At 42.7% G+C, this 16,160-nt stretch overlaps 1 protein-coding gene across 1 annotated transcript; it reads right to left on the bottom strand.

Annotated features, from left to right (window-relative positions):
- Positions 1-11,534: 11,534 nt before the first annotated feature.
- alkbh4 (alkB homolog 4, lysine demthylase) lies at positions 11,535-13,112 on the bottom strand. The gene is made up of 3 exons (XM_035781428.1): positions 12,969-13,112; positions 12,530-12,721; positions 11,535-12,335 (listed from the first exon to the last, which is right to left on the bottom strand). Exons 1-3 carry the CDS (start codon positions 13,074-13,076, stop codon positions 11,817-11,819), a joined length of 819 nt encoding a protein of 272 aa, XP_035637321.1. The 5' UTR covers positions 13,077-13,112; the 3' UTR covers positions 11,535-11,816.
- Positions 13,113-16,160: the final 3,048 nt, after the last annotated feature.

Genomic DNA, 16,160 nt, shown 5'->3' with positions numbered 1-16,160 from the left:
TGTTTAGTAGACAGGGACTGGATTGCAGAGAAAAGTTCCGACATGGAAATGTCTTCTTTTACCGGTGGATTTTACTTGGGGCCTGAGGTAAAGAGGTTGCAAGGATTTCATCCTGGTCAGTTTTGTTCTTTCTCTTGCTTGAGATCGCGGCTTCTGGTGTATCCATGCTGCTCTGGTCCTCGTTGTGGCTAGCTAGCATGTCAGCCGTCTTCTGTGAGACTTGGATATTTCGTCTACTTTTGTCTTTCTGTCGTGTTCTTCCCATTCAACTTGACAAAAACGAACTAAACTTATCCCATGTCCATAAAATATTTGACTGTTAACCACCTAACTCTCAATATTGCTTTGAAGAGCGGAAAACACTCCCTCTGACAGCGACACCATCTTGGAGTCCTCCTTAACCAACCATGTTGTTCCACCTCCTACATATGCGATGACATCACCTGGTTTAAACATCTCTAGAGACTATCTCTCTCTCTTCATTACTCAATGCCTAGGTTTACCTCCAATGTACTCACATCCTACCTTACCTTTGTCTGTACCCTACGCCTTGAATCTATGCTATCATGCCCAGAAACCTGCTCCTTTTACTCTCTGTTCTGAACGTGCTAGACGGCCAGTTCGTATAGTCTTTAGCGGTACCCTTATCCTACTTCTCCTCTGTTCCTCTGATGATGTGGAGGTTAATCTAGGTCCTGCAGTGCCTCGCTCCACTCCCACTCCCCAGGTGCTCTCATTTGTTGACTTCTGTAAACGTAAAAGCCTTGGTTTCATGCATGTTAACATTAGAAGCCTACTCCCTAAGTTTGTTTTACTCACTGCTTTAGCACACTCTGACAACCCAGATGTCTTAGCCGTGTCTGAATCCTGGCTTAGGAAAACCACCAAAAACCCTGAAATCTCCATTGCTTACTATAACGTTTTCCGCCAAGATAGAACTGCCAAAGGGGCGGTGTTGCAACCTACTGCAAAGATCGCCTGCAGAGTTCTGTATTACTATCTTAGTCTGTACCCAAACAATTTGAGCTTCTACTTCTAAAAATTCACCTTTCCAGAAACAAGTCTCTCACAGTTGCCGCTTGCTACAGACCCCCCTCTGCCCCCAGCTGTGCCCTAGATACCATATGTGAATTGATTGCCCCCCATCTATCTTCTGAGCTCGTGCTACAAGGTGACCTAAACTGGGACATGCTTAACAAACTAAGCTTGATTCCCTCAATCTCACACAAATGATCAATTAACCTACCAGGTACAACCCCAAATCAGTAAACACGGGTACCCTCATAGATGTCATCCTAACTAATTCGCCCTCCAAATACACCTCTGCTGTTTTCAATCAAGATCTCAGCGATCACGTCCTCATTGCCTGTATCAGTAATGGGTCTGCGACCAAACGACCACCCCCCATCACTGTAAAATGCTCCCTGAAACGCTTCTGTGAGCAGGTCTTTCTAATCGACCTGGCCGGGGTATCCTGGAATGACATTGACCTCATCCCGTCAGTAGATGATGCCTTCCTCACCATCTTAAATAAATCAAATCAAATCAAATATTATTTGTCACATACAGTGCCTTGCGAAAGTATTCGGCCCCCTTGAACTTTGCGACCTTTTGCCACATTTCAGGCTTCAAACATAAAGATATAAAACTGTATTTTTTGTGAAGAATCAACAACAAGTGGGACACAATCATGAAGTGGAACGACATTTATTGGATATTTAAAACTTTTTTAACAAATAAAAAACTGAAAAATTGGGCGTGCAAAATTATTCAGTCCCTTTACTTTCAGTGCAGCAAACTCTCTCCAGAAGTTCAGTGAGGATCTCTGAATGAGCCAATGTTGACCTAAATGACTAATGATGATAAATATAATCCACCTGTGTGTAATCAAGTCTCCGTATAAATGCACCTGCACTGTGATAGTCTCAGAGGTCCGTTAAAAGCGCAGAGAGCATCATGAAGAACAAGGAACACACCAGGCAGGTCCGAGATACTGTTGTGAAGAAGTTTAAAGCCGGATTTGGATACAAAAAGATTTCCCAAGCTTTAAACATCCCAAGAAGCACTGTGCAAGCGATAATATTGAAATGGAAGGAGTATCAGACCACTGCAAATCTACCAAGACCTGGCCGTCCCTCTAAACTTTCAGCTCATACAAGGAGAAGACTGATCAGAGATGCAGCCAAGAGGCCCATGATCACTCTGGATGAACTGCAGAGATCTGCAGCTGAGGTGGGAGACTCTGTCCATAGGACAACAATCAGTCGTATTTTGCATAAATCTGGCCTTTATGGAAGAGTGGCAAGAAGAAAGCCATTTCTTAAAGATATCCATAAAAAGTGTTGTTTAAAGTTGCCACAAGCCACCTGGGAGACACACCAAACATGTGGAAGAAGGTGCTCTGGTCAGATGAAACCAAACTTGAACTTTTTGGCAACAATGCAAAACGTTATGTTTGGCGTAAAAGCAACACAGCTCATCACCCTGAACACACCATCCCCACTGTCAAACATGGTGGTGGCAGCATCATGGTTTGGGCCTGCTTTTCTTCAGCAGGGACAGGGAAGATGGTTAAAATTGATGGGAAGATGGATGGAGCCAAATACAGGACCATTCTGGAAGAACCTGATGGAGTCTGCAAAAGACCTGAGACTGGGACGGAGATAAAGCAAAATCTACAATGGAATGGTTCAAAAATAAACATATCTAGGTGTTAGAATGGCCAAGTCAAAGTCCAGACCTGAATCCAATCGAGAAACTGTGGAAAGAACTGAAAACTGCTGTTCACAAATGCTCTCCATCCAACCTCACTGAGCTCGAGCTGTTTTGCAAGGAGGAATGGGAAAAAATTTCAGTCTCTCGATGTGCAAAACTGATAGAGACATACCCCAAGCGACTTACAGCTGTAATCGCAGCAAAAGGTGGTGCTACAAAGTATTACCTTAAGGGGGCTGAATCATTTTGCACGCCCAATTTTTCAGTTTTTGATTTGTTAAAAAAGTTTGAAATATCCAATAAATGTCGTTCCACTTCATGATTGTGTCCCACTTGTTGTTGATTCTTCACAAAAAAATACAGTTTTATATCTTTATGTTTGAAGCCTGAAATGTGGCAAAAGGTCGCAAAGTTCAAGGGGGCCGAATACTTTCGCAAGGCACTGTACACATGGTTAGCAGATGTTAATGCGAGTGTAGCTAAATGCTTGTGCTTCTAGTTCCGACAATGCAGTAATAACCAACAAGTAATCTAGCTAACAATTCCAAAACTACTACCTTATAGACACAAGTGTAAGGGGATAAAGAATATGTACATAAAGATATATGAGTGAGTGATGGTACAGAGCGGCATAGGCAAGATATAGTAGATGGTATTGAGTGCACCATATACATATGAGATGAGTATGTAAACAAAGTGGCATAGTTAAAGTGGCTAGTGATACATGTATTACATAAAGATGCAGTAGATGATATAGAGTACATTATATACACATACATATGAGATGAATAATGTAGGGTATGTAAACATTATATTAGGTAGCATTGTTTAAAGTGGCTAGTGATATATTTGACATAATTTCCCATCAATTCCCATTATTAAAGTGGCTGGAGTTGAGTCAGTGTGTTGGCAGCAGCCACTCAACGTTAGTGGTGGCTGTTTAACAGTCTGATGGCCTTGAGATAGAAGCTGTTTTTCAGTCTCTCGGTCCCAGCTTTGATGCACCTGTACTGACCTCGCCTTCTGGATGATAGCAGGGTGAACAGGCAGTGGCTCGGGTGGTTGTTGTCCTTGATGATCTTTATGGCCTTCCTGTGACATTGGGTGGTGTAGGTGTCCTGGAGGGCAGGTAGTTTGCCCCCGGTGATGCGTTGTGCAGACCTCACTACCCTCTGGAGAGCTTTACGGTTGTGGGCGGAGCAGTTGCCGTACCAGGCAGTGATACAGCCTGACAGGATGCTCTCGATTGTGCATCTGTAGAAGTTTGTGAGTGCTTTTGGTGACAAGCCGAATTTCTTCAGCCTCCTGAGATTGAAGAGGCGCTGCTGCGCCTTCTTCACGATGCTGTCTGTGTGGGTGGACCAATTCAGTTTGTCTGTGATGTGTACGCCGAGGAACTTAATGGTCTGCGCATGCTCTGAGGGCGCGGCTGGGGATGCCGTCTGGGCCTGCAGCCTTGCGAGGGTTGACACGTTTCAATGTTTTCCTCACGTCGGCTGCAGTGAAGGAGAGTCCGCATGTTTTAGTTGCGGGCAGTGTCAGTGGCACTGTATTGTCCTCAAAGCGGGCAAAAAGCATGCCCCTCTCAAAAAATGTAGAACTAGGAATAGATATAGTCCTTGGTTCACTCCAGACCTGTCTGCCCTTGACCAGCACAAAAACATCCTGTGGCGTTCTGCATTAGCATCGAATAGCCCCCGTGATATGCAACTTTTCAGGGAAGTTAGGAACAAATATACACAGGCAGTTAGAAAAGATAAGGCAAGCTTTTTCAAACAGAAATTTGCATCCTGTAGCACAAACTCAAAAAAGTTCTGGGACACCGTAAAGTCCATGGAGAATAAGAGCACCTCCTCCCAGCTGCCCACTGCTCTGAGGCTAGAAAACACTGTCACGACCGATAAATCTACTATAATTGAGAATTTCAATAAGCATTTCTCTACGGCTGGCCATGCTACCCCTACCCCGGTCAACTGCCCGGCACCCTCCACAGCAACCCGCCAAAGCCCCCACCATTTCTCCTTTACCCAAATCCAGATAGCTGATGTTCTGAAAGAGCTGCAACATCTGGACCCCTACAAATCAGCCGGTTTAGACAATCTGGACCCTCTCTTTCTAAAATTATCTGCCGAAATTGTTGCAACCCCTATCACTAGCCTGTTCAACCTCTCTTTCGTATCGTCTGAGATTCCCAAAGATTGGAAAGCTGCCGCGGTCATCCCCCTCTTCAAAGGGGGTGACACTCTAGACCCAAACTGCTACAGACCTATATCTATCCTACCCTGTCTTTCTAAGGTCTTCGAAAGCCAAGTTAACAAACAGATTACTGACCATTTCGAATCCCACCATACCTTCTCCGCAATGCAATCTGGTTTCAGAGCTGGTCATGGGTGCACCTCAGCCACGCTCAAGGTTCTAAACGACATCATAACCGCCATTGATAAGAGACATTACTGTGCAGCCGACCTGGCCAAGGCTTTCAACTCTGTCAATCACAACATTCTTATTGGCAGACTCGACAGCCTTGGTTTCTCAAATGATTGCCTCGCCTGGTTTACCAACTACTTCTCTGATAGAGTTCAGTGTGTCAAATCGGAGGGCCTGTTGTCCGGACCTTTGACAGTCTCTATTGGTGTGCCACAGGGTTCAATTCTCGGGCCGACTCTCTTTTCTGTATACATCAATGATGTTTCTCTTGCTGCTGGTGATTCTCTGATCCACCTCTACGCAGACGACAGCATTCGGTATACTTCTGGCCCCTCCTTGGATGCTGTGTTATCTAACCTCCAGACGAGCTTCAATGCCATACAACTCTCCTTCCGTGGCCTCCAACTGCTCTTAAGCGCAAGTAAAACTAAATGCATGCTATTCAAACGATCACTGCCCGCACCTGCTCGCCCGCCCAGCATCACTACTCTCGACGGCTCTGACTTAGAATACGTGGACAACTACAAATACCTGGGTGTCTGGTTAGACTGTAAACTCTCCTTCCAGACTCGCAATAAGCATCTCCAATCCAAAATGAAATCTAGAATCGGCTTCCTATATCGCAACAAAGCATCCTTCACTCATTCTGCCAAAACTCATAAAACTGACCATCCTCCCGTTCCTCAACTTCGGTGATGTCATCTATAAAATAGCCTCCAACACTCTACTCAACAAACTGGATGCAGTCTATCACAATGCCATCCGTTTTGTCACCAAAGCCCCATACACTACCCACCATTGCGACCTGTACGCTCTCGTTGGTTGACCCTCGCTTCATACTCGTCGCCAAACCCACTGGCTACAGGTTATCTACAAGTCTCTGCTAGGTAAAGCCCCGCCTTATCTCAGCTCACTGGTCACCATAGCAGCACCCACTCGTAGCACACGCTCCAGCAGTTATCTTACTGGTCACCCCCAAAGCCAATTCCTCCTTTGGTTGTCTTTCCTTCCAGTTCTCTGCTGCCCATGACTGGAACGAATTGCAAAAATCTCTGAAGCTGGAGACTCACATCTCCCTCACTAGCTTTAAGCACCAGCTGTCAGAGCAGTTTACAGATCTGCACCTGTACTTGTACATAGCCCATCTGTAAACAGCCCATCTATCTACCTACCTCGTCCCCATACTGGTATCTATTTATTTATTTAATTTGCTCCTTTGCACCCCAGTATCTCTACCTGCACATGCATCTTCTGCCGATCTACCATTCCAGTGTTTAATTGCTATATTGTAATTACTTCGCCACCATGGCCTATTTATTTCCTTAACTTACCTCATTTGCACTCACTGTATATAGACTTTTTGTTTTCTTTTGTTCCACTGTATTATTGACTGTATGTTTTGTTTATTCCATGTGTAACTCTGTGTTGTTGTATGTGTCGAATTGCTATGCTTTATCTTGGCCAGGTCGCAGTTGCAAATGAGAACTTGTTCTCAACTAGCCTACCTAGTTAAATAAAGGTGAAATAAATAAATAAAATAAAAAGTTGTCATTCTTTTTTATTCTTTTTTTAAACAGTTAAAAATAAATTCTTATTTACAATGACGGCCTACCAAAAGGCCTCCTGCAGGGACGGATCCGGGATTAAAAATAGATAGAAAGTAAAAAATAATATAGGACAAAACACACATCACGACAAGAGAGACAACACTACATAAAGAGAGACCTAAAACAACAACATAGCATGGTAGCAACATGGCAGCAGCACAACATAGTAGCAGCGCAAAACACGGTACAAGCCTTATTGGGCACAGACAACAGCACGAAGGGCAAGAAGGTAGAGACAACAGTACATAACGCAATGCAGCCTCAACTGTCAGTAAGACTGTCCATGATTGAGTTTTGAATAAAGAGATTGAGATAAAACTGTCCCGTTTGAGTGTTTGTTGCAGCTCGTTCCAGTCGCTAGCTGCAGCGAACTGAAAAGACGAGCGACCCAGGGATGTGTGTGCTTTGGGGACCTTTAACAGATACGCTGAGGCAGTGAAGAAAATAGAGGAAGATGGGTCTGGGGGGAGGGCACCTGAGAGCTGTGGTGTGAGTAGTAGATCTTTACCAGTAGAGGGATTGTTTTGTATTTACCTTTATTTAACCAGTTAGGCCAATTGAGAACAATTTCTCATTTACAACTGCGACCTGGCCAAGATAAAGCAAAGCAGTGCGACAAAAACAACACAGAGTTACACATAAACAAATGTACAGTCAACAACAGAATATAAAAAAATCTATGTACAGTGTGTGCAAATGTGAAGAGTAGGGAGGTAAGGCAATAAATAGGCCATAGAAGCGAAATAATTACAATTTAGCATTAACACTGGAGTGGTAGGTGTGCAGATGATGATGTGCAAATAGAGATACTGGGGTGCAAAAGAGCAAGAAGATAAGTAGCAATATGGGGATGAGGTAGTTGGGTGTGCTATTTACAGATTGGCTGTGTACAGGTACGGTGATCGGTAAGCTGCTCTGACAGCTGATGCTTAAAGTTAGAGAGGGAGATATAAGATTACAGCTAAGGTGATTTCTGCAATTCGTTCCAGTCATTGGCAGCAGAGAACTGGAAGGAAAGGCAGCCAAAGTAAGTGTTGGCTCTGGGGATGACCAGTGAAATATACCTGTTGGAGCGTGTGCTATGGGTGGGTGTTGCTATGGTGACCAGTGAGCTAAGGCGGGGCTTTACCTAGGAAAGACTTAAAGATGACCTGGAGCCAGTGGGTTTGGCGACTAATATGTAGTGAGGGCCAGCCAACGAGAGCATACAGGTCGCAGTGGTGGGTGGTATATGGCGCTTTGGTGACAAAACAGATGGCACTGTGACATCCAGTGTCCTGAGTAGAGTGTTGGAGGCTATTTTGTAAATGACATCACCGAAGTCAAGGATTGGTAGGATAGTCAGTTTTACGAGGGTATGTTTGGCAGCATGAGTGAAGGAGGCTTTGTTTGCGATATAGGAAGCCAAATCCAGATTTCATTTTGGATTGGAGATGCTTAATGTGAGTCTGGAAGGAGAGTTTACAGTCTAACTAGACACCTAGGTATTTGTAGTTGTCCACATATTCTAAGTCAGAACCGTCCAGAGTAGTGATGCTAGTCAGGCAGGCAGGTTGCGGGCAGCAATCGGTTGAAGAGCATGCGCTTAGTTTTACTAGCAAGTATAAGCAGTTGGAGGCCACGGAATGAGTATTGTATTGAAGCTTGTTTGAAGGTTTGTTAGCACAGTGTCCAAAGAAGGGCCAGATGTATACAGAATGGTGTCGTCTGCTTAGAGGTGGATCAGAGAATCACCAGCAGCAAGAGCGACATCATTGATATTCAGTGGGGCAAAAAAGTATTTAGTCAGCCACCAATTGTGCAAGTTCTCCCACTTAAAAAGATGAGAGGCCTGTAATTCTCATCATAGGTACACTTCAACTATGACAGAAAAAAACGAGAAAAAAAATCCAGAAAATCACATTGTAGGATTTTTAATGAATTTATTTGCAAATTATGGTGGAAAATAAGTATTTGGTCACCTACAAACAAGCAAGATTTCTGGCTCTCACAGACCTGTAACTCCTTCTTTAATAAGAGGCTCCTCTGTCCTCCACTCATTACCTGTATTAATGGCACCTGTTTGAACTTGTTATCAGTATAAAAGACACCTGTCCACAACCTCAAACAGTCACACATTTTTTTTTCTCGTTTTGTCTGTCATAGTTGAAGTGTACCTATGATGAAAATTACAGGCCTCTCTAATCTTTTTAAGTGGGAGAACTTGCACAATTGGTGGCTGACTAAATACTTTTTTGCCCCACTGTAGGTCTATAACAGTTTAGGTCTAGAGTGTCTCCCCCTTTGAAAAGGGGGATGACCACGGCAGCTTTCCAATCTTTGGGGATCTCAGACGATGCGAAAGAGAGGTTGAATAGGCTAGTAATAGGGATTGCAACAATTTTGGCAGATAATTTTAGAAAGAGAGGGTCCAGATTGTCTAGTCCAGCTGATTTGTAGGGATCCAGATTTTGCAGTTCTTTCAGAACATCAGCTGTCTGGATTTGGGTGAAGGAGAAGCGGGGAGTGGGGGCTTGGGCAAGTTGCTGCAGGGGGTGCTGAGATGTTGGCCAGGGTAGCCGGGTGGAAAGCATGGCCAGCCGTAGAAAAATGCTTATTGAAATGATCGATTGTCGTAGATTTATTGGTGGTGACAGTGTTTCCTATCCTCAGTGCAGTGGGCAGCTGGGAGGAGGTGCTCTTATTCTCCATGGACTTTACCGTGTCCCAAAACTTTTTGGAATTAGTGCTACAGAATGCACATTTCTGTTTGAAAAAGCCAGTCTTAGCTTTCTTTTAACTGACTGAGTATATTGGTTCCTGACTTCCCTGAAAAGTTGCATGTCGTGGGGGCTATTTGATGCTCATGCAGTACGCCACAGGATGTTTTTGGGTGGTCGTTTGACCACGGACCCATTACGCACGAAGGCAATGAGGCAGTGATCGCTGAGATCCTGGATGAAGACAGCAGAGGTATATTTACAGGGCAAGTTGGTCAGGATGATATCTAAGAGGGTACCCATGGTTACGTATTTAGGGTTGTACCTGTTAGGTTCCTTGATAATTTCTGTGAGATTGAGAGTTTAGATTGTAGGACGGCCGGGGTGTTAAGCATGTTCCAGTTTAGGTCAACTAACAGTACAAACTCTGAAGATAGATGTGGGGCAATTACTTCACACATGGTGTCCGGGGCACAGCTGGGGGCTGAATGGGGTCTATAACAAGCGGCAACGGTGAGAGACTTGTTTCTGGAAAGGTGGATTTTTAAAAGTAGAAGCTCAAATTGTTTGGGCACAAACCTGGATAGTATGACAGAACTCTGCAGGCACTCTCTGCAGTAGATTGCAACTACGCCCCCTTTGGCAGTTCTATCTTGTCAGAAAATGTAATAGTTAGGGATGGACATTTTTTGGTGGCCTTCCTAAGCCAGGATTCAGGCACGGCTAGGACATCCGGGTTGGCAGAGTGTGCTAAAGTAGTGAATGCATGAAACCAAGGCTTTTATGGTTACATAAGTCAACAAATGAGAGCGCCTGGGGAATAGGAGTAGTGCTTGGGGCTGCAGGGCCTGAGCAGGGCTGGAGGCTCTACAGTGAAATAAGACAATAATCACTAACCAAAACAGCAATAGGGATAGGCCAACAAGTGATATATGTTTCAGTAAGATTGGATTTTTAGCATTTATAGCAATGGTTATCAACTGTACTAAAGGGATGGAACGTAAGTCATAGACAATGTAGGTTGTGGTGGCAGCTGCAGAGAGGTATTTGTGTGTGCAAGACTAGACATCAGAAGAGTGACAGGGTGTGTTAAATGGCGGTGTCCCATCATTTCAGGTTGTTGGCCTGAGGTAGGACTAAATAGATTTAAATAGTGGAGTAGGGTGAGTGTAGTGTTAGATGGTATGGTATTTGTTAAAAGAATGTTTCAAGCAAAGTATAAGTGAGTTGTACTCCAGTCTACTAGGTAGGGGTAAGGCAACATTTAAAGGATGCCAACCTCCGTTAAACCTCATCGAAGAAGCCTTCTAACCACAGCTTTCAGCCATTAGCTCTGCCCACGGCTGGCTCATGTGAACTACAATCCCGATACGGTGTTTTAACATTTAGAAGCATCAATGATTGCTTGCGATACGGCTTTCAAAAGAAATGTCCCTCATTTTTCATTCGTTATGAAGAATCGTTCAAATAAAAAAATATATACTTGCTGTAGCAGTTTTTCACAGATCCACACAGCTATGGATGCCTCCATCCGATGGAACTACACTTCTGCTACACTTCCCGAGTTACACACACAGGTGTTCGGCGCATGCTAAATAGCTAAATAGCACAGGTGGTCGGCGCATGCTAAATAGCTAAATAGCACAGGTGGTCGCCTCTGATCTTCCATCTGTTTCCATAAACAAGAGCTGTAATACAAAGAAATTACCTTGTGGGAACCCTAACCTTATCAAGTGGTGTATAAATGTAACCTTTTTTTCTCACTGATATGAAAGAAGGTCAATTTGCGTCCAAAACTGTACCGCAAGCGATGCGTGTTAATGTAAAAATTGAAAGTAGGGGTTCTTAACAAAACTCACCCATGGAGAAGACGCCTTCGTCCAATGACTTATGTGTAATGTAATGGAACTGAGAGGCATGATCAAGGGCTAGTGAAAGGGCTGGAAAGATAGCTAGATGGTCAAGTTTAAGTTTAACTATTTTCCTAACCTGTTACGAAAAGTCACTTCTGACAGTCAAAACTGTCAGACCTGTGCTAAGAGCAGTGTGAGTATCCACTAATGCAATAGCCAATCACTACAATACATAGATTTCAATGGTCAGATTTATTTTACAAAATACACTCAAATACACACTCCTAGCAAGAAATGCAGTACAATGTGTCACCGTGTTATAACATAGTTATAAGAACTGTGAATTTACAGTTAAATGAATCAAACAATTCAACTGTATTCGTGCAATGCTTAGCCAAAGCATGTCAAAAAAGTGTGCATAGAGGCTGCTTTCAGTCAACAACGAGTCACGTTGTAATGTGGGTGGTGCAGGACATAGGATTGAAAAAAATGAAACAGTGATGATTGCAGTCTTTCTATATCGGTGTACCCTCAAAGCTCAGAGCTATGTCCAGCAGTTGGGAGCCCATGTTTTGCTGCTCTCCCCCAGACATGAACTCAGCAGACAGCTCCCTGTAGGTACTGCACACCCTGCGCTCATGGATGTCATGTCTATGGATGGCATGTTTCCATCTGTGACGTGCTTCGCTGTATACCACCACAAGGGATCTGCAGGGAAGGTGCACAGACACTCGGACCCCCCCCGGTCCTAGTTCTGTCAGGCCCTCCTCCAGGGACATTGTGAGAGTGGTGTCTGAGAGCATGTTGACGGTGACCAGACGCTCCCCCCACAGCCAGCTGTCATCCAGGTGGGGATCAATAGCAGACCCACGCTGGGGGTGGTAATCCAGGTTGCACTGCTCCACTGGTTGAAACCCGGCTAGGACCGGCTCCTGGGACATCCGTAGCACCAGTTTACGGCTGATTGGAGGCAGGCCGCAGAAGCCACCAAGACGCACTTTGTGTTTTTTGAAGTTCACTTTCGGCCCAAAGTCCTGTAAAGACATTTTAAAAAGTGGGTTATTCTTTCTCGTTAGGAGTGAATGGTTGCTATCATGGGTATCTCCCATGACAGAAGAATGAACCACTGGCCATTGTCAGAGGTGATTCTGCAACTCATGCTGCCAGCCCCTATTCACTTGCCAAAATTGCGTCTTCTTGCAGCAAACGTTAGAAGATGACAACAAACCTGTTTCCGTCGACCAGACTGTGACTCTCTCCAGGCGTTGAGGTCCATATCGGTTATCAACTCATTCTCCTCCTCTTCTGATATGAAGTTATTCCATAAAAAGATTCCAGGGAAGGGAAAAGACAGCTGCTGCCCACCATAATTGCGCACAGCTCGTCTCAGCAATGGGTCGTACATAAAATCGTGTCGTATCTAAAGAAAGTCAACAAATCTGTTTAAGGGATCTCATGAAGTCAGTGCTGTAATAAGTGCTTTCCAGACACATCATACAGCTAAACAGTAATACGTAATATTACTGTAGTTTAGCTATAATATTATGTATTTGTTGACAGTGCTCAGACAGGGGGGCTGGCTAACGGTGTTTGCTTCAGAGCGCTGTGTCTAGCAACCGAACAAGACCTTATTTATATTATCTATTTTTCAGTTAACACAGACTTACCGGTTGACCATTCTCCGATAATAGTCCATTTCCATTCACGCTCTCACACAATAAACAAGTTCGAATCCCCTTACAACCACAATTAGCATGGTGAATTTCCGTCGCCATGAGTAGATTACGTGTCCCACCATAACAGGACGTAGCAAAAACATCAAATGAATTAAGTTCCGCATTGAACAAGGCAAAATGCATCAAATACAGTAGAATCATTCAAACCCAACAGTAGAATAAATCAAATATTTATTTGCTCTTTTCACATTAGTGTCTCATGTTGTAGTCACTGATGCTTGCAATAGAGGCTTTGTAAGAATGTACAAGGTATGAAGAAATATTACAATAATTATTTATTTAAAAACAAAAACAAACCTTACAGTACATAACAAACCATTATTCTCAGTCAATTTAGGGCCAAATATGGAGCATGTTGGGCATTGCAAAACTAAAACATTTAACAGCAATGAATATGATGCAAAATATTTCCATTAAATAAAGTTTTAAATCATGCTTGCCAACTTCCAGCTGGTTAGAACTACAGTACAGAATTGGATTCGAATGAGTTTAACAACATGTGATTCTGTTTTGAATATACCAAACCACCGTATGAGCTCAGAATTTCAGTTTTAAATCACATGTTTCCTTGTAATATTTCTGTGTTAGAAAAATACAATTATTTGACCATCCATTCCTGCATATATGTTATCATGGTCTAGAATGAAAACTCCATTCAGTACTTAGATAAAGGGACCATGCTGTACCTTGTCTAAAATACAGTAATTTTAAAGAATCCTAGTCAAATGAAAAGTGGAACAGTTCATGATATTGAGAACTCTTCAAAGTGACATCCTCTTTCTCAACATTATGCACCAATCCTCATTCAATTCCTTCTTGCTTGTCCTTATCCTAAAACAACCTGAAACCTGAAACAAAGTTTAAAGAGATATCATGAATTTATTTGTTACACATTCAGCTAATCTATCTGTGTCTATTGTCATAGAGTCATTTAACTTTTGTTTTTATATTATATCTCTTGGTTAAAAAATTTGTTGAAGATGAGTGTTTCAGGTATATTGCTAGTTATTGCAAGTGAAGATTGATGGAACGTAGATGGTGCTTACATACATTTTTGTCAAAAATGATCATTTTCCACAACCCATTCTAGTATAGAGAACGATAAATATAATGTTATTAAACATTGACAGTCAGCTACACTAGAACTGTTCCACGAAATACACAGACAAACCCTTGTCAATCCAATATTGAGAGATATTATGAAATGTGTTGACGGTATCTCATGTCCTCACCCTAAATCTCTCCTCCAACAAGGACAGCTCACTGATGAGGTCAGTGATGGCATTAGTGAAAGCCTCCTGAGGACTGTAGTCTGAACACGGATCACAATCTTGTGCTCCAGAGGATGAGGGACCTTATAGCCAGCAAAGAGCACCTGGGGGTCCTTCAGAGGTTGTCTGCAAAAACAAGAAAATTAAGTTATGAGGAGTTTTACAATTATATTTTAATGCACTAAAAATCTCAATTAAATTAAATAGTTGAACTCACTGTCTGTGTCACGCCCTGACCTTAGAGATCCTTTAAATGCTCTATTTGGTAGGTCAGGGTGTGACTAGGGTAGGAAATCTATGTTTATATTTCTTTGTTGGCCAAGTATGGTTCCCAATCAGAGGCAGCCCTTTTTCCCACCTTCAGTTGTGGGATCTTGTCTTTGGTTGTTGCATGTGTTTGCACTCCTAGCTTTACGTTCTTTGAGTTGTTTATTGTTTTTTGGTGGAACATTTATAATTAAAAGAAAATGTACGCCTACCACGCTGCACCTTGGTCTTCATTTAACGACGGACGTTACAGTCTGATGATGTTGCCAAGTGTGTGATCCTCTTTGTTCAACGTGAAGAGGCAGGCGTTAGGGACTTTTGTGTCCTTGATGATTGTGATTCTAGAAACAAAAACATTCTAAGTAAGAGTATTTCACTTACAGATTCATATTCAGTGGCAATGGCAGGTACACAATCACAGTAGTTACCTAGCTAGTAGCTGAGAATTCTCAACTCCACGATACTCAATGGAGTTGAATGGCGATGAGTGTTGGCAGAGTGTACCTCTGACTACACCGTGTCAGTATCAGTTGATACTTGTTAAAATGTCCATTCTTTAATGTGTGTCCTGTACAGTGCGTTCAGAAAATATGCATACACCTTGATTCCACATTTTGTGTTACAGCCTGAATTCGAAATTGATTATTAAATTAAATGTATGTATAATTAAATGTATATTTTTTCTGACCCATCTACACAATATCTCATAATGACAGTTAAAAAATATTTGGCGAATTTGTATTTGGCGAATTTATTGAAAATGAAATACAGATATTTCCATGCATGGAGGCAAAAAGGACAATGTCATAAGAGAAAAGCTAAGAAATGGAGAGTTTAAAATAAAGAGAAGGGAGGGCCAGAAAAGTAAATTACTATGATAGCAATGCCAGCTATGTTGTCAAATCAAATGTATTTATTAAGCCCTTCTTACATCAGCTGATGTCACAAAGTGCTGTACAGAAACCCAGCCTAAAACCACAAACAGCAAGCAATTCAGGTGTAGAAGCATGTTGTGTGATGATTGTGAGGGCTATACAAATTTGGCAGTCACAAGAGGGTACTTCAAATAATCACTGTAGCCTACTGTTCAGATGGGTAAAATGGAAACTGAAATCTGAACACTGACTGTAGGTCTATAAACTCACACAAAGCCTTTATATGAATTAATTGAGAATTAAGCATTTCTTGCAGTAAAAGGAATTGCAATTGTCTGAGTGGACTAATCCATTGTGGAGGCCATGGGGATGGCACAGTCCATCACTCTAAAACATGTGCTACTGAAATAGTATATGGTTAAATCAAATCAAATCAAATCAAATTTATTTATATAGCCCTTCGTACATCAGCTGATATCTCAAAGTGCTGTACAGAAACCCAGCCTAAAACCCCAAACAGCAAACAATGCAGGTGTAAAAGCACGGTGGCTAGGAAAAACTCCCTAGAAAGGCCAAAACCTAGGAAGAAACCTAGAGAGGAACCGGGCTATGTGGGGTGGCCAGTCCTCTTCTGGCTGTGCCGGGTAGAGATTATAACAGAACATGACCAAGATGTTCAAATGTTCATAAATGACCAGCATGGTCGAATA

Source organism: Oncorhynchus keta, chromosome 11 (genome assembly GCF_023373465.1).
Source record: "Oncorhynchus keta strain PuntledgeMale-10-30-2019 chromosome 11, Oket_V2, whole genome shotgun sequence".
Taxonomy (NCBI): domain Eukaryota; kingdom Metazoa; phylum Chordata; class Actinopteri; order Salmoniformes; family Salmonidae; genus Oncorhynchus; species Oncorhynchus keta.
The sequence above is the reverse complement of the archived record's forward strand: the minus strand, read 5'-3'. Positions and strand labels throughout refer to the sequence as shown.